Source organism: Sorghum bicolor, chromosome 4, assembly GCF_000003195.3.
Source record: "Sorghum bicolor cultivar BTx623 chromosome 4, Sorghum_bicolor_NCBIv3, whole genome shotgun sequence".
In the NCBI taxonomy this organism is placed as follows: Eukaryota; Viridiplantae; Streptophyta; class Magnoliopsida; order Poales; family Poaceae; genus Sorghum; species Sorghum bicolor.
This window is the reverse complement of record NC_012873.2, coordinates 67,282,159-67,303,889: the sequence shown is the minus strand read 5'-3', so window position 1 is coordinate 67,303,889 and position 21,731 is coordinate 67,282,159. Positions and strand designations below refer to the sequence as shown.

Below are 21,731 nucleotides of genomic sequence, written 5' to 3'. Positions count from 1 at the left end.
GTGATGTTCTTTTAATTTTTCTCCATTACATGTTTTTATTCTTTTTCCTTATGTGTTTTCTCTGGATGTTATTATTTGTACTTACGTTATTTTTTTTGTGTACATCATACTATAAATTTTACGAATCTAAAACTAGAATACCTACTCAATAAAAGAAAATGTTCTATCTTTATAAGATAAATGGCCGTTAATTAAATTTTATTTAAATATATTCATGTGAGATCTTGTTTTGAAGCATTTGCTGCGAGGAATTTGATGGTGTAATCAGAATTTAACTTTGATATTTGGTTCAGAAGTTATAACTTTTTTTAATCTGTTAAGATTTATTAGTATCTATAGGTGAGTAGGTCCCATGCGATGGGACAGCCTGTCATATGTCTCCATGTTCACCTACTTTACCAGTGCGCCTTGTTTAGTCCCAAAAAATTGCAAAATTTTTCATATTCCCTATCATATCAAATCTTTAGACACATGCATTAAGTATTAAATATAGATGAAAATAAAAATTAATTACACAGTTCACATGTAATTTGCGAGACGAATCTTTTAAGCCTAGTTAGTCCATAATTAGGTAATATTTTATCAAATACAAATAAAAGTGCTACAAAGCCTAGTAAACGAAGAGCCTAATAATTTATATGTTGCCTCAATTTCTAGCCAGTTACGAACAGTCAACGTTGCCGCATGCATCAAAACAATAAAGAAACAGTCTAAACAGTCCACACTAAAAGCCTAATAATTTAGACGCGTCTGATTTCGGTGGGAAACAATACAGGCGAAAACAATTTAGGCGGGAAACAGCCTAGCGGGAAAATCGCCGGACGGACGATTCGGTCCGAACGGCCGGACCCGAGGAGCCCCCGCTAAAATGCACTAAAAGAAGTAATTTTCAACAACAAGAGGATCGGACTGGATGAATATCTACTTTAGCTAAAATGATTATTTTTGCTCGAGGTGTTGAAACAAAGCGTTGATTCAATGAACCTGCCTAAATTGATGAAAATTCCTATGTTAGTCCCAACGAGGAAGAATTTTGATGGAATGCATGTGATCAACCCTCACGGAAAATTCCTTCAAATAGACTAAATATACCTCTAAAAAACCAAGCACTTTTTTCTAACCTTCACTGCATCGGAATGGCTCTTTGATAACTCGTGACATTCTCAACCCATAAGACTGTAAATTGACAAATAAACTCTCATATCGCATCTTCTCACTGCCCCCACTACGTTCCAAAGAAGCCTCTTTGTAAAGAGTGACATGAGAGTCCTCTATTAAATTTGAACGGAGAGCGACAGGATATTTCTACTTGCTAATATAAGCAAACCAACGCCAAACCGTTACCATCACGAATCACTAGTAGTAGCACCATAGAAACTACCGACACCACCAACCAACCCAAATGAACCGCGCGCGCGAGCGAGAGAGAGGCGAGGCGAGACAAGACGTGCCAAAGAAAAACCGTAAAAAGGAAGGAGACCAGTTGCCGCTGGACTAAACGCGAACGACGGCACGAGAGGAGAGGAGAGGAGAGGAGATCCCACCACAGAAATGTACTACGTACAGCGTCACCGGTGTCGCTGCGTCGTCAGAACGTGCTCTTCCGAGAATGGTTCGGTTCACCCCGGGCCGAAAAGCGACGCCGTGCGGGCTGCCGTCTTCCGTTTCCGTTTCTACCCAAGCCAACCACCCCGCGCTCGTGCGCCTCACGCGCGGCGGCGACGGCGAGCGGCGCCGACCGGGACCCCGACCCCGCGAGGACCGGGCGGGAGCGGGATCGCTCGCTGCCTTGCCTGCCCCGTACCGTGTAAACACGCGGGGCCCAGAGCAGCCTAGGGGTGGCCTCACCGCCCGGTCCAGCCACCGCATCCTGCCCGCTCTTCTACGCCCGATGCTGCCTGTGGTCTCTGCTGTGGCCCAAGGCGTCCTGGCTGGCATACGGAGTACTACTAGGCCTTTTTAGTGTTTGCAAGGACATCTTTTTGTGAATTTTTGAATGGACCGCGTCTCCTAACCTTTCTTCGATTTATTTTTTAGGCCGTGTTTAGTTTTTAAAGTAAAAAAATTTTACGTAACACTTTCGTTTGTTTGTGGTAATTATTATTCAACTATGAACTAACTAAGCTCAAAAGATTTGTCTCGTAAATTTCAACCAAACTGTGCAGTTAGTTTTTATTTTTATCTATATTTAATACTTCATGCATGTGTCTATAGATTTAATGTGACAGGGAATCTTGAAAAAATTTTAAGTATTGGGGTGGAAATAAACAAGGCCTTAGGACACTCACAATGCAGATTCTATTATACTCCCTCTGTCTCTAAATACTGCTATTTCTAGGAGAAAATTTTGTCCACAAATACTGCTATTTCTACTAGCATACTCAGTCCACCAACCCATTTAATTCTCCTCGAAACTTCCGTGGTCCACCAACCCATTTAATTTCTTCTAGGGAGTAGTACTTTGGCGCATGGTAATTGTTTGAGTCTGTTTAGTTGACATTAAATGCAGCTCATTGGAACCAGAAAACCATGGCTTAACGTGTATGATTAAATGGTGGAACCCAAATTAATTGAGGGTAAAATGGTCTTTTGTTTGCCACACTAATCTGTCTGAAATCTGCTAGAAATAGCAGTATTTGAGGACGGAGGGAGTAAAGTCTAAAGTTATTTATTACCTCGAACAATATGAACTTGGAGTCTAAATAAGACTTGGAGTTTTATTTTTTTCTACTTTTTTCTTCAATAAATATACTGCCACATCAGCAAAATATCATAAATAATATGTAATTAATTGTCTTCGACTCTGTGACAGAGTCTTGCATTGTGAGTGCCTTTACTGTACCATAATATTTTTCTTTTTTTGTATTGACATAAAAAATCTATAGTACAGTATACTTATAAACACATTTGATTGATCAATTATTACAAGCAGTTTAAACGGTATGAGATGTGTTTGATTTCGGTTATGCTTGGCTGCGATTTTTTTTCCCGACGGTGTGGCTGCAGCAGCTACTGCATTAAGTAGTGGTTACCAATTGTAGGCGTTTTCTGAGTGCTTGTTGTAACAACAATCACAACACTACTCTGCAAACAATCTTTTCTGAGCAAAGCTACTATCCTCAGCCGTCTAAAAGTGCTTACATCAGCTTATAACATGAAGGACGATGTATCGAAATAGAAAGAAAGGAAAAAAGAACAGGAAAGAAAACCCGCACGCAGGGAAGGCAACAGACGAGGTGGCCTCAGAGGAACACAAAACGTGCGAGACATCGTCACTGTGAAAGGTCACCAGCTCACCTCCGTCTTTCACGAATCCCGTGGCAAACAGCGGGCGTCGCAGGGGCTCCAGCCGCTGGCCGCCACGCCATCGCATCCCTTCACGCGGTTGGTCAGGTCCCGTGCGCGCTGTTTGGCCCTCCGCACCAGCTGGGCCGTGGTAATCCGGGCCTAATCAAGCACTCCAATCCCCACGCCTCCGAGCCTACTCCTCGCTCCGAACCTCTGCGTGCCAAATCGCAGCTTGGCCCTTGCACCTTTGGAATATGACGACGAGCTAGCACAAGCATCTTTATTCACGGATAGAGTATCTTCTTTCCCTGAAAATATTATTATTATTAAGAGTATCTTATATGTAATGAGATAAAGGCACATAATCCACAATATATACATTTTATGCCGTAACAAGAACTAAAAAGCGTGTCCATGAACCTCCTTTTAAAAGATTCTAATTGTTTTTTCTAGTCAAAATAATGTTAAAATAATGTCAGATAATGTTAATGTTCACTTCTACCTAGACTAGAAAAGTAGCTACAATAAATGTCTGATGTCTTATATTAACCTAATCTCTTATGATAATAGGTCCTTATATATTGCAATAACTAATGATCATGGCTAAATACTATTCATTGTAGATTCAACATTACAACACTACTTGTCTTATATTAATTGTTTGTGGCTACTCAACCCTTTATTGCACGACGTTAAGTATACATAACAACGTGCATCCATTTTTTTATATATTTATATTGAATTATTAAATTTAAATTTGTTAACTTATCAAAATAATATATAAACAATATGTACTTCTCTCAAATTTAAAATTAGTTGACTTTTCAAATATGAGTATTAATGGAGGAGATCCCTTAAGATTCCATACGAGTAACTCACCTACAAAGTGATTAATATTTTAACCGAGGACACTACTACAAAATTGTCTTCTCAAATTTTAAGCAATGATGCTTATTTAATATCATAAATATTAATATATATTTAATCAAATTTAAAACTAGTTGACTTCTCAAAATACAATAAGTATATTTATTTTTAGACGAAGAGAAGTGTTTACTATTAATTGAAGGTGCTCCATTTAGATATAGTTCGAGTAATTCAAATTTAAAATTAGTTGACTTCTCAAAACAGAAGATGCAGAGTATTAATTGTAGGAGATCCCTTGAGATACTTGTTCGAGTAAGGCCCTGTTTAGTTTCCTACCCAAATTTTTTTCATCCATCCCATCGAATTTTTGGACACATGCATGGAACATTAAATGTAGATAAAAAATAAACTAATTACACAGTTTAGTTAAGAATCGTGAGACGAATCTTTTAAGCCTAGTTACTCCATGATTAGCCTTAAGTGCTACAGTAACCCACATATGCTAATGACAGATTAATTATGCTTAATAAATTTGTCTTGCAGTTTCCTGACGATCTATTTAATTTGTTTTTTTATTAGTTTCTAAAAACCCATCCCGACATCCTTCCGACACATCCGATGTGACACCCAAAAAATTTTCGTTCCCAATCTAAACAGGCCCTAATCCCATCTGCAAAGCAATTAATAGTTTAACCGAGGATCCTCCTGCAAAATTGTCTGGCGCCTGCCTGTCATCCGAACCTTCCTGAACCGGAGTCCTGGCTCACCCTACCGAGCCAGCCTCGCTCACACCCGCACCCCACCCATGCCTCTTCTCCTTCGCTCTGTCTATGCCTATTCCTTTCTCTCTCTCTCTCTCCTCCCTCCCTCACTTTCTCTCTCATCTACTACTAGTAGTAACTCCTCTCCGCTTCTTCCGAAGCGGCGCGGGCGGAAGCGAGCTCACACCACCGTAGCGCGCGCGCGCGCTCCACCCACCACCAAATTCCGCCGCTGAGCTCGCCGCGAACGCCGACGCGGCCACCCTCGATCGGGCATTGGAACCCCGTCGCCGCTCGCCGCCAGCACGGCGGCTCGCCGCGGGAAATTTTCTCGAGGCCGTCTGTGACCCCCCTCCCTCGGCCGCGAGATCACGCCCAGCCGGTAATGTGGGCTCTGATCCCTTGTTTTCCCTCGAGTTTGGTATCGAATCGCCTGGCCCCGCTGCTAATTTCTGCTGGTTTTGCCTCTTTGTCCCGTCTCCGCTTCGCCGCCGGTCGCAGAATGGCGCAGAGCAACTGGGAAGCGGATAAGATGTGAGCGATTTTGATTTGTTGTACCCGTGTGAATTTTTTGCCCCCTCGCTTGCTCTGGGTTGATTCCGTTGCTTGTGGTGCAGGCTCGACGTGTATATCTATGACTATCTGCTGAAGAGGAACCTGCAGACGACGGCCAAGGCTTTCATGGCTGAGGGAAAGGTTGCTGCTGATCCAGTCGGTAATTGTTGCCTCCTCTTCTGTTGCTTCGCCCTTTTGCATTTGTTGCTGGGTTAGGTTTTGTTCGTGACAGTGCACGAGAGTTTAGCTATTGGTTGCGGGTGTGAATTCGAATTTTGAACTAGATGGAGTGGGCAGTATTTTTCAGCTCTGATACGAATTTTCGGTATGGAATACTCCATTGTTTTTTTTTTATGTGTAGGTGAAGTAGGGCAGAGGATTGGAATCTGAACTTATCCAGTTTGGCTTTCAGCCAAACGGGAGTGTAGGTAATGTCAATTCAAAGGGGTTTGGAGAGCTTTGTGACAATTTAGACAGAGAAGTTCTGATGTTATATGGTGGGTGTGAGGGTTGAAGAGGAGCCAGTTGAGATGGGTTCATAACTTTTCGCGGGAAACTGCGGGATTTCGCTTCCCTATATAGGCAGATAATGGTTGTCGTTAGCTGCCGTTGTTTAGAGGATTGACGGTGTGCGATTGCGTTTATGCATGCTAATGCACATGAATTTGGTGGAAGCGGGAATTGATGCTACCCATGATGTTACAAAATTTTTGTCGTGTTGTCGAGAGGTGCTTTAGTGGGAATGTAATAAATTTAGAACTCCAAATGCAATAGTGCACTTTATATATGCTACTATTCTTTGTCTAGCTTTCTTGTTTAAAGTATATTTATTTAAATAATAGCTCACGTTAGTAATTGTGAAGTGGGTGGTGTTATCGTATTGATGGATTGTAGATGTGTGCCAAGCAGAAGCTGCATGAGTAGCATTCATATAACAAACATGATGCATCTGTATAGCCCCTACTCACTACTAAGCTATTAGTGGCGATTTAGCTAAATGCTACTGCTATTTGCTAATGCTATTCAATTGAATTATCTCAACATGTTATGCTTTTCTCAAGTGTCAAAGCTTTGCCTGATGTTGAAACTAGCTGGATTACTACTGTCGTTGCTTGTTCTTGATATGGTTTTGGGAAAGCTACTGGGCGTCTTCGTACTAGGGATGAAACTGGACCAGATACGAATGGTTATTACGGATATGGATACAAATAGAGGTAGTTTCTTTCTGGGATTTGGAGTTGGATACGGATAGCGTTGAATATTGACACCCATCTCACATAACAAAAATCTTACTTTGAGTATCAGATTCAGATACGGTACAGATATTAAAAGGCTGGATTCATATACGGATTATCCATTTAGTATTTGAACCCGTTGTGGATGGATGGATATCAGGAAATATGTCCCGTTTTCATCCCTATATATAGGGATTTTACTTTATAACACAATCATACATGCCAAAATTAGAAATTAACATTAGGCTTTGACATACTAATTTATCTATAGCAGCATAGATTTTAATTTTTTTTATATTTTTTATGTAACTGGGTGACACACTTGTAGTGCAACTGCGAAACTCATCACTGATAAACAAAACTGCAGCTGTTTAGCAAAATTGGATCCCCGTAATTACTTCTATGCAAGTATGCAGTAGAAAGCACCGTTCTGTTTAATGGATTATGATTTGATAAGAAATAATCGATTTAGTGTGGTTATCATCTGAAGTACGGACCTCATGTTCAGGGGCCCACATGCATTGAGCAAACAAGTAGTACCAATATAATTTGGCATATTGTTCAGATGCGTGGTAGGACTAGAATCTCAGCAAATAGTGTAGGGTCCAGTTTCGAAATTGTTGTAAATATTCTTATGAAATGGTTATCGAAATAGTACCAATGTACCATTTTCTTCTTAATATAATGATACACAACTCTCCTGCGTGTTCGAGAAAAAAGTACCAATGTACCATAGCCACTTGCTTACGAAAGACAGGATATTATAAAAGGGTAATTGGTACAACTGCTGTTACATTAGGAGTTTAGAACCTTCATCTCCGGCTTTGTTTAGTTCCCAAAAAAATTTGCAAAATTTTCCAGATTCCCTGTCACATTGAATCTTGCGGCACATGCATGGAGCATTAAATATAGATAAAAGAAATAACTAATTGCACAGTTTACCTGTAATTTACGAGACGAATCTTTTAAGCCTAGTTAGTCCATGATTGGACAGAATTTGTCAAATACAAACGAAAGTGCTACAGTGTCCATTTTGCCAAGATTTTTGGAACTAAACAAGGCCATCTAAAAGATGCTATCTTGTGAAGATCTCAAACCCTGGTAAGGAGTGAAGTGCTGAGTATGAAACGATGATATATGTGACAGATGCCTACCCATTCCAAGATCACATGCATTCGTGTGATATTTTTGTAACTATTTCTGTCCAGTGTCCATTAGTTTGTTTGCCCAGGGGATCCATCATAAGTATGAGTTTGACTTGTGAATTGTGATGCAGCAATTGATGCTCCTGGAGGGTTTCTCTTTGAGTGGTGGTCTGTCTTTTGGGATATATTCATCGCAAGGACAAATGAAAAGCATTCTGAAGTTGCAGCGGCATACCTAGAGGTAACTTGGGATTTCTTAATTTACAATGCACTTCTTGTTTTTCTTAAGCTAACCTAGTGTGAATCTCTGTTCTGTTGGAGATAGGCACAGCAAATAAAAGCAAGAGAGCACCAGCAGCAGATGCAGATGCAGCAATTGCAACTCATGCAGCAAAGGCATGCTCAACTTCAGCGAACTAATGCGAATCATCCTTCACTTAATGGTCCAATAAATGCTTTAAACTCTGATGGCATTTTGGGGCCATCAACAGCTAGTGTCTTAGCTGCCAAGATGTATGAAGAGCGCTTGAAGCACCCACATTCAATGGAGTCAGAGGGATCACAACTCATTGAAGCTAGTAGAATGGCTCTTCTCAAGTCAGCAACAAACCATGCAGGGTGCTCCACCAACCCCCATTTTTCTCTTACACACTTCTATAAAAGGGAAAGGAAAGATAGTTGGAACTGAAACATTTGCGGTACTGACTGAACTTACTGTTTTTGTGGAATCAGGCAATTAGTTCCAGGGACTCCTGGAAATGTGTCTACAACTCTGCAGCAAATCCAGGCTCGGAATCAGCAAACGATTGTAGGTTATTGGTTCCACTTCCACTATATGTCTATTCACTCTGCAATTTCTTACACTAGTTCATTAAATGATAACCTGAATGTTCTAACTTCTAACAGGATATTAAGAGTGAAGGTAACATGGGAGTACCCCAGAGATCTTTACCCATGGATCCATCATCGTTGTATGGACAGGGAATAATTCAGCCTAAACCTGGATTGAGTGGTGCAGGTGCGCCCTTTACCTTGTTTCTTGTGAGTTCCTCCTATGTTGCCAAACTAGCACTCACTATAAAGGCACTTCTTTAGAACACCTGTCCTTTACTGCTGCTGCCTGAGGATACATACTCCCTCCAGTTGCAAATGATGAAACAATTTGGTTATGAACATTGTCATGGTCTCCCAAGTGTAGCTTTGAGTGATAGTTTCTATCCTAATATAATTAGAAAGTACAACAAAACTTTAATATTATCTAGTTGCTGTTGGAGATTAATCTCACTCATCATTTTGAAATGTTCAATCTCAATATATACGATTTATATGATGGTTGAAGTTTAATTGGTTTGGATGCAAGCAACACAACTTTTTGACCTTTTTTTTTTGCAAATTTATATTGAAAAGTTGGTTGCATCTCATTGAACTACAGTACTGTTGTCCTGTCATTCTTGCACTGTAATAGGATTCTGACAAGTGTTTGGAACTCAGCAATCCACATTCCTCTTGCCATCCTTGCTGTTGTTGATACATTGTTTTTTTTAGCGTTTTATCCTCTTTTATGGCTTCTGTTAGGTTTCATCCCTAGCCCCAACTTCATGGGTTGTTGAGAGTAAGTCTTTGTTGTTGTTGTTGTTGTGTTCTATTAACTTTTGATGGCATAGATTGTGCCATACCAGTGCAATGTTGTAACAGTTGGATATACTGGCAAGTAATGAGTAACTCGCTACAGTGGTTCTTCTTTTGGTTAATCGGGGTGTTTATGATGTGACTGATTCATTTCAAGAACATCATACATTTCACATTCTTTCTGTTTCCTTCTTTTTAATACCTCATATTTTGAACAGGACTGAACCAAGGTGTGAGCGGTTTACCATTGAAAGGCTGGCCATTAACTGTAAGCTACGAAAAAAAATGTTCCCTTATGTGCTCATATTTTGTTTTGGAACCTGACCACCTATGAATATCCATGCTACCATCTTACAGGGAATTGATCAATTAAGGCCGAATTTGGGTGCTCAAATGCAGAAGCCATTTCTTTCAACACAGTCACAGTTCCAACTTATGTCCCCACAGCAGCAGCAGCAATACTTAGCACAGGCCCAAGCACAAGGGAACCTTGGCAACTCAACTAATTATGGGGATATTGATCCCCGCAGACTTACAGCGTTGACCAGGGGTGGGTTGAATGGTAAAGATGGTCAACCTGCAGGAACTGATGGGTGTATTAGTTCCCCAATGCAATCCAGTTCACCCAAAGTCAGACCAGACCAAGAGTATCTCATGAAGGTTGGATTGCTGTAGATGTGCCCTTCCTTTGTTTAGAGTTGTTCTCTTAAGTTTGTACATTCTCTGGCTCTAGTTTGTTGGTATCTTACTATATCTGAAAACTATTCAGATGCAGCAGACATCTTCACAGCAACCCCAGGAACAGCTTCAACAGCAGCAGCAGCAGCATCAGAACCAGCAGCAGCAACAGAGCCAGCAACAACAAATGCAGCAGGTACTGAAAGCATGCCAAACCTATTGTTTTCTGTTCTATTCTTGAACTATGGGCTTTCCCCTGTTGATCTGAATCTTTAAATTTTCCCGTTATGCATCTATTGTTGCTCTTCTATCAACAAATTAAGTAATTAAATATAAATTATAGAGTGCACAGTGGGACTGATATGTTTATCTGAGGAAGCCTTAGAAGAAAACTTGCACATCTTAGGAAGGGTTCTTATTAAGATGCTGAAATGACATGAGATCGTTCATGGAGGAAGCAATAGTTTTCTTGAAAAAATGATGCCAAAAGGGAATGCCACACAGTGATGTGTAAAGAACAGTGCTGGTGGCATCAGATTCAATGGAATATGAAGTTTGGATGCTAAATTATTACAATTACGCAAATCCTGCCACTGATGAAACTATAAATCCATGACAATGGGGTTAAAGCCCTCGGCGAATTAATGATAAAAAAGTTCCGTGATTATATTATCATGAATATATTCATCGTATTCTAATATAGTACAATATGATAAAAGTTGGTGCGATCAGCTGGGGTGTTGTTTGGATTGCCCTGCCCCTTGTTTCTGGATCTGCGATAAACTCCATGGCTTTGAAAGTTAAAGTTAGCTTACTGTTAGGACTTCATATGCCACGTGTTATTCGCAATATTTTCTGCTTTTGCATATATTTGAGGTCTGTTTGTCCAAATAAGTTGACATAACTTATCTTCTTCGTACATTGAAGACCAAATTTGAAATTATTATATGTAAATTTGCATACTGTAAACGTGTAAGAAAGAATTTGTTTTCTTTGGTTGGTGCATAGTATATGATCCCTGGCAACTAAAGCTGAATAGTCGGCTATTTACCCTTTTCTTTATTTCACTGCATGAGTTACTACAAATTTGTTCTTAAGAAATAAGAACCGATGTGCTTGCCATTGACCTTATACCTCCTCCTTGTTCTGTAATTATTTGTTATTTCCAGAACAATAGAAAAAGAAAGCAGCCTACTTCTTCAGGACCAGCAAATAGTACTGGTACAGGAAACACTGTGGGTCCTGCCAACTCCCCACCATCTACACCATCCACACATACGCCTGGGGATGGACTTGGAATGGGTGGTAATATGCGCCACGTTCCAAAGAACTTAATGATCTATGGTGCTGATGGAACTGGACTTGCCTCCTCTTCAAATCAAATGGTTACAGCTTTTACTCTTCATTTAAAGTATATAGTGAATATAGTGATTATTATATGCTACATAGATGGGTAACACAATTGTTGTATGTGACAGGATGACCTTGAGCAGTTTGGTGATGTGGGCTCTTTGGATGAAAATGTTGAATCCTTCTTATCCAATGATGATGGAGATCCCAGGGATATTTTTGCAGCACTCAAAAGAAGTCCTGCAGAGCCTAACCCAGCCACTTCGAAAGGTAATACTTTTTGATGTTTTTTCCTAACAAAATTCAAATATCAAATGACGTGTCCATTTGTTTCTAGGTTTTACTTTCAGTGAAGTGAACTGTTGGCGCACAAGCAACAGCAAAATTGTTTGCTGCCACTTCTCTTCAGATGGCAAGATTTTGGCTAGTGCAGGACATGAAAAGAAGGTACGAAGAAACTGTCTTACATTATGGTTTTTGTTCCAAGTGACACTTCTTTATGGAGCCTCTGATGTTTCTCAGACTGACATACTATATTTTTGTTCATTTGTTGTAGACTGTACTTTGGAACATGGAAAATTTCCAGACACAGTATACGCCAGAAGAGCATGGCCTTATTATCACTGATGTTCGTTTCAGGCCTAACTCTAGTCAGCTGGCAACATCTTCTTTTGATAGAACTATTAAACTGTGGAATGCTGCCGATGTAAGTTATGTTTGCTTGTCCATTATAGGGATCGTAGATATATGCTATTATACCTCCTATAGTAATGTCACCATTATCCTATTGCATACTTCACTACTCCTGCGTGCTATTAAGACATTGAGTGTTTATTTTTAGTATTCATATTCATGGCTGCAAATCTAGTTATACTTGTCCATATTGTCACCATGTCTCAACTTGTAGCAAGGCCCAACTATGACATGATTGAATTGACATGTAAATATTATATTTTCCCCCTTTTTGTGTCTTGATCTGCAAATTGTGTTATACTATGAAAATCCTAGTTAAACACATCAATGTATTGGGTGAACTGTGCCATCTGTGTTACTAACCTTGAATCTTAAGCCTCAGCTTTTTTTCCATGCACTTGCATTACGGCATTTCTTATGCTCACATGTTTTGCAGCCTGGATTCTCTCTGCATACGTTCACTGGGCACAGTGGCCAGGTCACATCATTAGATTTTCATCCAAAGAAAACAGACCTTCTGTGCTCTTGTGATGGCAGCGGTGAAATCCGGTACTGGAATGCAACCCAGCTTACATGTTTGCGTGCCATAAAGGTTGCTTATATTCCTTCTACTCTTCAAAGTTTCATGTATGAGTTTGTGCAAAAAGAGTCTATGGATTTAGTAACTCAGTACTTTGTCCAATTCTGCCTTCTTTGTACAGGGTGGTAGTGCCCAAGTTCGATTCCAACCTCATGTTGGCCAGTTTTTAGCCGCAGCTGCTGAAAACGTGGTTTCCATATTTGATATTGAGACGCATGGGAAAAAATACACTCTACAGGTCTGTCCTTGAATACCAGCATATCCTCTATTTTTGTTTGAAAAGTCTCTTTGCTACATTTCCTTTACTTGACCCTGCACATGCACATCTCAAATTCCTCAGCATACTGTTGGTATAAGTTATAACCGCGCAACAAGTACTTTTTTCTTCTGCGTGTTGGAGTAGTGAAGCTTTTTTTTCCTGGACACTAGTAGTGTTTTTAATATAATGATGTGAACCTGAAGTACTTGATTTGTAATCTCAGGGCCATAACACCGATGTGCAGTCAGTGTGCTGGGACAACAATGGGGAATATATTGCATCCGTCAGTCAGGACCTAGTTAAGGTTTGGTCAATATCTTCAGGGGAGTGCATTCATGAGCTTAGCTCCAATGGAAACAAGTTCCATTCTTGTGTGTTCCACCCGAGCTATTCCAATCTCTTGGTTATTGGAGGCTACCAGGTAACTATGGCTTGTCTATTGAATGTAGTTATTTGTATCAAACAAACTTTATGAGGAAGTGTATGGCGCTGTATTTTGGTACCAAAACTTGTCTATCCTTAAGATGTCTTGGTCATTTTTGCCTCATCTTATTGACAAGAATATACATAATTCAATATACTTGATATTGGAAAGCAGTTTATTCCTACTCCCTCACCACAAATGTGGGTGGTGTTTTAGAATGTGGAACAAAAATTAAGGTGGTAGGTGAAAGGATCATCCTGCACAGAGTTAATTTGATCCTCTATATAAAGTGCAGTTGGGAAATGAGGGAGACGCTAAAGGAAGTTAGTTAATGATAACTATTAAATTCCGTAGAAAACTTAGAACACGATACACTTATTAAATAGCAAAGGAGTTAAAAACGAGATATTCAGGAATCAGGAGCTTATTAGTGTGCCCTTGGTGAAAAAAAAAAAGTTCTGTCAGCAATAGCACTTTACCTTCTCAAGGGACTGGATCCATAAATTTTTTTTTGGGTGTGTGTGTGTGTGTGAGAGAGAGAGAGAGAGAGTTTCTCATTAAAATGTTGATGATGCAGTCTCTCGAGGTTTGGAACATGGTGAAGAACCAGAGCCTGACAGTACAAGCTCATGAAGGTCTAATCGCTGCGCTGGCGCAGTCACCAGTCACAGGGATGGTAGCTTCTGCGAGCCATGACAACTCTGTCAAGGTGTGGAAATAACAATAACAAGAATAATGATGGATCTAGGTAGCTTTTTTCCCGGGTAAGTGATATTTCTCCGGCTGAGGCATAAAATGGGGGTGAGCTTGGCTGTCGTGGGCGACTCAGGCCAATAAGGAAGAGTAGTAATTAGCTGGTTGCCTGTCCCCGTTCAGCTGTCCAAGAGCAGTGAGTTTGTTGATGGGTTGTATTTATCCTGATAGGCTGTTTGTGTAGCTCAGAAACAAGAAAGAAGAATAGAATATTGGCTGAAAAGGTGGCCGCCTGTTTTAATTTTGTTTACGCCGTATCATATGTAACCTTTTAACATTCCCTGTTTTTAATTGGAACTCACTGCGATTGGCATCTGGCGGTTGGTTTGGAAGTCGCGTCTTGTCGCTAGTTGCTGCAGTGTGTTTGATCTGCTTGAATGATGCACTGATGTAATCCGACTGTTGTAATGCGTGCCTCCTAATTGCAAATTTTGATTCGCCATAAATGAAGAAAGATGGTGCCTCTTCAGAAAAGAGGATAATTGTGCTGACATGACATACAGGTGTCTTGCAATGCACAATGAAGAGAATTTTCTTCCTTTCTTTCAAAAACATCTCATAATACAGACATGCTTTGTTTCAATGGATAAATAATTGTTTGTTTTCTTGGTGCTTATATTTATTCGCCAACTTATATGTGTGAGATATACATATAGTATGTACTAGCGAAAAAAACTCGCTCGATCAGAAATGAAATCTTGGAGATTTTGCGCGGATTGAATGAAATGGCTGCAAGGCTTTGTTTAGCAAGCCCTTATTTCAAAGAGCACTCCATAATATAAAAACAGGGTCAGGGTCTGTTGAGTTCACCAGACTCAGAAGAATATGGTGGCGATGGCGCCGAGGGCAGCGCCGTCGTCTCTCTTGTCTCTTGCATTCATCAGAAGCTACCTCATGTCGTTGCCGTGCGTGCGTGCATGCAGGCCCGGGAGCGGGAGAGACGGTGGTACGGCTACGGGACGACCCCAAGTGCGAGGAGATGGCGCTGCATCCAGTACTGCGGGCTGCAGCCCAAGGCAAGGGGGTTCTGCAACGGGAAGCCCAACATGCAGCTCTACAGTGCTGCTGCGTCATCGGGCGCTCGGTCCCTCCTCAACGGAGTCAACGCCTCTGCTAGACAGCTCTAGTGCTAGAGAAGTGTCGATCTCTGTGCAGACAGGCTAGCTGCAGCAATAGACGGATGAATAATAATAATAATCGTGCAAGCATTGTCAACATACTACAGTTGCATGCTTATAAAACGCTAAGGACTCGGATCATACCGTGGACATGCACGCCTCTGACCACAAACGATCCGATTACACGCATCTAATTAGTTTATAGCTAATAATGCAACTAGATTAATGCAAACAAATGCGTGTATGATTATTCCTTCCGTGCTACTCTTTTCGTTGTGCAAATTATAAGATATTTTGGCGTCCTATTCACCTCGATATGCACTTATGTATATAGTTAAATTAATGTATCTGTTAGAAAAGCCAAAACATCTTATATATCCCCTCAATTCTAAAATATTTGATGTTTTAGTTTGGACACGAGAATACGAAGGCTTGAAAATATATGTGCACAGAAAATAAGCTCAATTCTAAAATATTTGATGTTTTAGTTTGGACACGAGAATACGAAGGCTTGAAAATATATGTGCACACAGAAAATAAGGAGAGAGAGAGAGAGAGAGAGAGAGAGAGAGAGAGAGAGAGAGAGAGAGAGAGAGAGAGAGAGAGAGAGAGAGAGAGAGAGAGAGGTATACTGAGAAAAGAAAAGAGTGTGTTGGAACAAGCGAAATATATATTAAAAAACGAAAATGTCAAATATGTATCCACCCACAAGCTAACCCCTCAACCTCATCAACAAACAAGAAGAAGACATACCCATCGCAATCGCAACACGCGATCTGCACAAGCACACAGCAATCAGCAATGGCATTCCTCGGCGAGTACAGCAGTCAGGAGCTGCTCCAGGGTCAGCTCCTGCTCTGGCACCAGTCCCTCAGCTTCTTTAAGCCCGTCGCGCTCGCGGTCGCCAAGGACCTCCGCATCGCCGACGCCATCCACCGCCTCGGTGGCGCTGCCACCCTTCCCCAGATAATCGCGGAGGCCGGGATCAACCCCTGTAAGCTCCGTGCCCTGCGCCGGGTCATGCGCGTGCTCACCGTCTCGGGCATCTTCACCGCCGTCCAGCAGCCAGCGACAGCAACGGCCGCGGCGGCGTCGGGTGGCGGCGGCACAGAAGGTCCTGTCTACAAGCTGACGGCAGCCTCCAGCCTCCTCGTCGTCGGAGAGAAGAGCTCGACGGCGGCGGCGGCGGCGACGACGAAGAGCCAGCTGCCTCCTTCTCTGAGCGTGCAGGTGCAGCTCTTTCTCGACCCTTGCCGGGGATCCGCGTTCAGCAGTGGCATACGCGCGTGGTTCCGGCAGGACGAGCACCAGCAGCCGGCCGGTCTGTCCCCGTTCGCCTTGGCGTGCGATGGCCAGACGATCTGGGAGCGAGCCGAGCGCGACGCCGACGTGTTCCCGTTCGACGACGCCATGGCCTCGGACAACGCCTTCCTCATGCCGATCGTCCTCAAGGAGTGCGGCGACGTCTTCCGTGGTCTGACCTCCCTCGTCGATGTTGCCGGCGGCCTTGGCGGGGCCGCCTCCACCATCGCGGCGGCGTTCCCGGACCTCAAGTGCACCGTCTTGGATCTCCCACAGGTTATCGCCAAGGCTCCCTCTGCTGCTGGTACCAGTGTGCAGTATGTTGCTGGTGATATGTTTCAAAGTATTCCACCGGCCGACGCTGTGTTCCTCAAGGTACGTGTACGTCCATTGCATTCGTGCCCAGTCCAAAAATAATTACAAATCTCGAGAGTCAAACTTGTTTAAATTTAACATATATACAAATAATATAACCTAATAAATAATAATATTTATATTGCGTAATACAGTACGTAGTCTCTCTATAAAAAAAAAACTCATTCTAGCTTTCAATATGTGCTTGTCCAGGCTCATTGTCCAAAGAATCGCATTCTTTGTGAAATAGAGTGAGTATTTATTAGATTAGTTGATATACATTTTTACAACAAAGGAACACATTAGGAGATGCATATTTTCTATAAGTCTAATATTTGACTTCTAAAGACATACAATTATTTTATAGCAAATATTTCAGCAATGCAAATTTAGCTCAGCATATTTTTCTAGATAAAGGAACTAAGTTCCAGCCTCTAACGTCTATGGATGGTACACAACTGAATTTAGCTCGGGATATAACCAAATACCCTCATTGCTTGTGTTTTGACTTATGTATTGAATGATTGCCTGCATTGTTTCATCAGTGGATTCTGCACGACTGGAATGATGATGACTGTGTCAAGATACTAAAGAACTGTAAACAAGCTATACCTCCACGAGATGTAGGAGGAAAGGTAATAATCATAGATATGGTGGTTGGATCTGAGTCGTCAGATAACAGGCACGTGGAAACACAAGTTTTGTTTGACCTCTTGGTCATGACTATCGATGGAGCAGAGCGAGATGAGCAAGAGTGGAAGAAGATTTTCTTGGAGGCTGGATTTGAAGACTATAAAATTATACCAGTCCTGGGTGTTCGATCTATCATCGAGCTCTATCCTTGAAAGCTTGATGCTAAACTAATAAGAAACAATGTTTCAAACAGCCGGCCATAGCCACCGTTTTAGCTGGATTTAGCCTGCTGGAAGCTAATCCACTTTTAGCGCTAAACACTTTTGCTGCTATTAGCCGGATTTAGCCTGCTAAATTCGTTAAATAGCACCCCATTTGCCCTGCTAATCAGGGGGAAACCGAAACAAGAGGTTGTCGAACCAATTAAGCAAAGACAATCCACTTTGAACTTATGTGTATATCGTGTATGATTTATTCGTTTTCGAGACTATCACTTGATAGTTGATATTTGTAATATCTGGTTCATCTATTATTATTACGTTTATATACGTGTAAAATTTCCTGGTGTTTTTTCTTCGCAAAAAAAAAAAACTTCCTGATGTTTGACGTATCTTTTACTTAGCCAGTAAATGGGCTTAGCCGGCTATTTAGCCCGCTAGTGCGAGTAGATGGTGCCCTGGACCTTCAAGCGCTGCATCCAGTACTCTGTCAGTATTGGGCTATAGGCTACACGGCCCAAGGGGGAAATTGGAAGCCCAACATGCAGGTCCGCTACTGCAGAGAAGAGATGATCTCTGAGCTGTCTAGCTAGCCGCAGTCTGCAGAGATATATAGATGGATGAATCGTGCGTTTGAACGATGATGCTGGAATCTGTAATAGTATAAGCGGATCATCCCAAGTGCCAACATATAGTTTAAACTCTTTTTTGCTTGTTGCATGCTTAGCAGAGAGCGCTCCTGCCAGTGACGGATCCAGACCAAAACTCACCTATACGAAGAGCTTATTACTGCTACAAATTTCTTGAAATCGAACATTGTTTTGGTATTTATCATTTTTATTTTATTTATTAGCTGAGAGCCCATTCACTTATCTTATAAACTATACCTTTTCTGTCAGTTAATAGTGTTATTTTTTTAAACGACAAATCAGCAAACAGTATTTTCAGCCATGACTTTTGAAACTAGCAAACAAGCCGTCATGGGGACTAGCAGCAATGCAAGAGCCCTGCAGATCGTTTTTTTCCTTACAGCTCAGAGCCAACCGCTCATCCAGGTTTTGTCTCGTATAGCTAGAACAAATGAACAATGCTGCTCGTTTGAACTTATCAGCATTTTCTTTTCATCAATTATAAAACTGTGTTTTTTTCTCACCGAACAGCATCAGCGGCCGCTGCGAACTTTCAGTCGAACGGGGCGCAGACATGCAGGACCTTGAGCCATCACACGGTCAACAACAAGTTTGATTCAGACTGCGGCGCAGCCCATATATACATCTCTGTCTCTCTCTCGTCGTTCTGATCTGCACCACTGGCACGACGAACCCAAGATCGACCGATCTGCACCACAAGCACAGCAGCAATGGCATTCCTCGGCGAGTACAGCAGCCAGGAGCTGCTCCAGGGTCAGCTCCTGCTCTGGCACCAGTCCCTCGGCTTCTTCAAGTCCCTCGCGCTCGCGGTCGCCATGGACCTCCGCATCGCCGACGCCATCCACCGCCTCGGTGGCGCCGCCACCCTTCCACAGATAATCGCGGAGGCCGGGATCAAGATCGACCCGCGTAACAACAAGCTCCGCGACCTGCGCCGCGTCATGCGGGCGCTCACCGTCTCGGGCATCTTCACCGTCCAGCGACCAGCCTCGGCGGTGGTGGCGGCGGCGGCGGACGGCGGCGCAGAAGCAGAAGGTCCGGTCTACAAGCTGACGGCAGCCTCCCGCCTCCTCGTCGTTGGAGAGAAGAAGAGCTCGACGACGACGACGATGCCGACGCCTTCTCTGACTGTGCAGGTACAGCTCTTTCTCGAAACTTGTCGGGGATCCGCGTTCAGCAGGGGCATGCGCGCGTGGTTCCGGCCGCAGGACGAGCAGCACCAACACCAGGAGCAGCCGGCCGGCCTGTCCCCGTTCGCCATGGCGTGCGGCGGCCAGACGATCTGGGAGCGAGCCGAGCGCGACGCCGACGCGTTCCCGTTCGACGACGCCATGGCGTCGGACACCGCCTTCCTCATGCCGATCGTGCTCAGGGAATGCGGCGACGAGGTCTTCCGTGGCCTCACCTCCCTCGTCGACGTCGCCGGCGGCCTCGGCGGGGCCGCCGCCAACATCGCGGCAGCGTTCCCGGACCTCAAGTGCACGGTGCTGGACCTCCCGCAGGTCGTCGCCAAGGCTGCTGCTGGCAGTAACGAGAAGGTCCAGTACGTCGGCGGTGACATGTTTGAGAGTATTCCTCCGGCGGACGCTGTGTTGCTCAAGTGGATTCTGCACGACTGGAGCGACGACGAGTGTGTGAAGATACTGAAGAAGTGCAAGCAGGCTATACCTCCACGAGCTGCAGGAGGGAAGGTAATAATCATAGACATGGTGGTCGGATCAGCCGATGAGCCGTCGCCGGAGTCGGACGTGAGGCACGTGGAGACGCAGGTGTTGTTTGACCTGTTGATCATGTGCATCAATGGCGTCGAGCGAGACGAGCTGGAGTGGAAGAAGATCTTCTCGGAGGCTGGGTTTCACGACTACAGGATTATACCGGTTCTCGGCGTTCGATCCATCATCGAGCTCTATCCTAATTAGTTGAAAGCTAAGCCTTGCTGGACTGTAAACGTCATCGTCGTCGTCGGTAGGTAGCAGCGCGTGTCTGCGTACGTGTCGAGCATGCGTGTATTGATCAGCTGAGTCAAAGCAGCGCGAGCTCGTTCGCTTGTGTTCTTATAATAAATCAACTGAACAATATTTTTAATCATAATTTTTTCAAACAAGCAGAAATCGATCCCGCCGTGTTAGTTTGAACAATCCCGATGGAAGAAATTAGCTAGAGCTGTTTTCCGTGTTTCATTCCTCTACTTGTTTTGAATTGAATTTGACCTCTACTTGTTTATTGTTTTGTTCTGTTTTGCTATTCCTTTCTTTCTACTTGTTTCACTATTTTTAATATATTCTCGGTATGGGCTCCTTGCCCCTCCTGTTCTTAAAAAAAAAAAAAAACCTTCTCCGGCCTCAATCTAGCTGGCTAGCTGCCTTTCCCAGCGTGCAGCATTGTCGATGTGCCTACTGCCCAGCTATCGTTCAATGCGGTAAGGTTTATTTTGCCTTCAAGAGTATATGTTTTCACTTTTTTATTTATTGAATTCATTTTAAAAAGTATGTAAACACGTATCTTAATGCAAAACTGCTTTGAGATGTATATTTACATATTTTTCAAAACGAATCTAATGGATAAAGAATGAGGACATATGCCCTTAAAGACAACAAAAAAAACCGCCTTTGCGTCAACGCTTGTCAATAATACTTCTGTCTCGATCTTGCTAGTTCCTAAAAAAAATTATAAAAAATTTTAGATTACTCGTCACATCAAATCTTACGACGAGTACATGAAGCATTATATATATATATAATTAATAACTAATTGTACAATTTATTTGAAATCTGTGAGATGTATCTTTTGAGCATAGTTAGTCTATAATTGGACAATATTTGTCAAATACAAACAAAAATGCTACGATATCCATTTTGTAAAAAAAATAGAACTCAACAAGACCTTCCTACAACGTCCAAGAAGAACATCCCTCAATTGCATCGCACTATCGCAGCATTGCTCTACGTACCGGCTGCTTAATCATATTTGATTTCATCATGAATTCTTACTATTAAAAATAAATATGAAATTAAAAATGCAGAGATTTATGATACCAAATAAATATGAAATTATGAAATGTATCGTTGTACTTTACCTATTTATTTAAAAATTATGACTATTAATTATTATTGATACTGTTTTCCTATAAATTTAGTAAAATCTATTCAGATCATCAAATCTTCAAATCTAGAATTACAATCTTTTTAGAACAGAGTTAGGAGGTAGGAAGTCCATTGCATAAAGAAACTAATAACAGT

At 42.3% G+C, this 21,731-nt stretch overlaps 3 protein-coding genes across 4 annotated transcripts; all 3 read left to right on the top strand.

The window, feature by feature from the left end:
• On the top strand, positions 4,959-14,699 carry LOC8084696 (transcriptional corepressor LEUNIG_HOMOLOG). Of its 2 annotated transcripts, none has more exons than XM_002454719.2 (18): positions 4,959-5,298; positions 5,418-5,450; positions 5,534-5,631; positions 7,983-8,092; positions 8,177-8,469; positions 8,584-8,659; positions 8,758-8,869; positions 9,699-9,748; positions 9,838-10,140; positions 10,250-10,354; positions 11,328-11,543; positions 11,637-11,778; positions 11,846-11,955; positions 12,065-12,214; positions 12,638-12,793; positions 12,903-13,019; positions 13,264-13,461; positions 14,042-14,699. In XM_002454719.2, the coding sequence occupies exons 2-18, from the start codon at positions 5,419-5,421 to the stop codon at positions 14,183-14,185; spliced, it is 2,412 nt and encodes an 803-aa protein (XP_002454764.1). In that variant the 5' UTR covers positions 4,959-5,298; position 5,418; the 3' UTR covers positions 14,186-14,699. The 2 variants fall into 2 exon arrangements, with proteins under 2 accessions (XP_002454764.1, XP_021314951.1); XM_021459276.1 differs by lacking the exon at positions 4,959-5,298 and adding an exon at positions 5,833-5,899 and having other exon boundaries at positions 5,412-5,450; positions 14,042-14,532.
• LOC8084694 (5-pentadecatrienyl resorcinol O-methyltransferase-like) lies at positions 15,973-18,168 on the top strand. The gene is made up of 2 exons (XM_002454717.2): positions 15,973-17,012; positions 17,537-18,168. The coding sequence occupies exons 1-2, from the start codon at positions 16,137-16,139 to the stop codon at positions 17,834-17,836; spliced, it is 1,176 nt and encodes a 391-aa protein (XP_002454762.1). The 5' UTR covers positions 15,973-16,136; the 3' UTR covers positions 17,837-18,168.
• On the top strand, positions 18,976-20,703 carry LOC8084693 (5-pentadecatrienyl resorcinol O-methyltransferase-like). Its single transcript, XM_021458897.1, has one exon. The coding sequence runs from the start codon at positions 19,203-19,205 to the stop codon at positions 20,409-20,411; it is 1,209 nt and encodes a 402-aa protein (XP_021314572.1). The 5' UTR covers positions 18,976-19,202; the 3' UTR covers positions 20,412-20,703.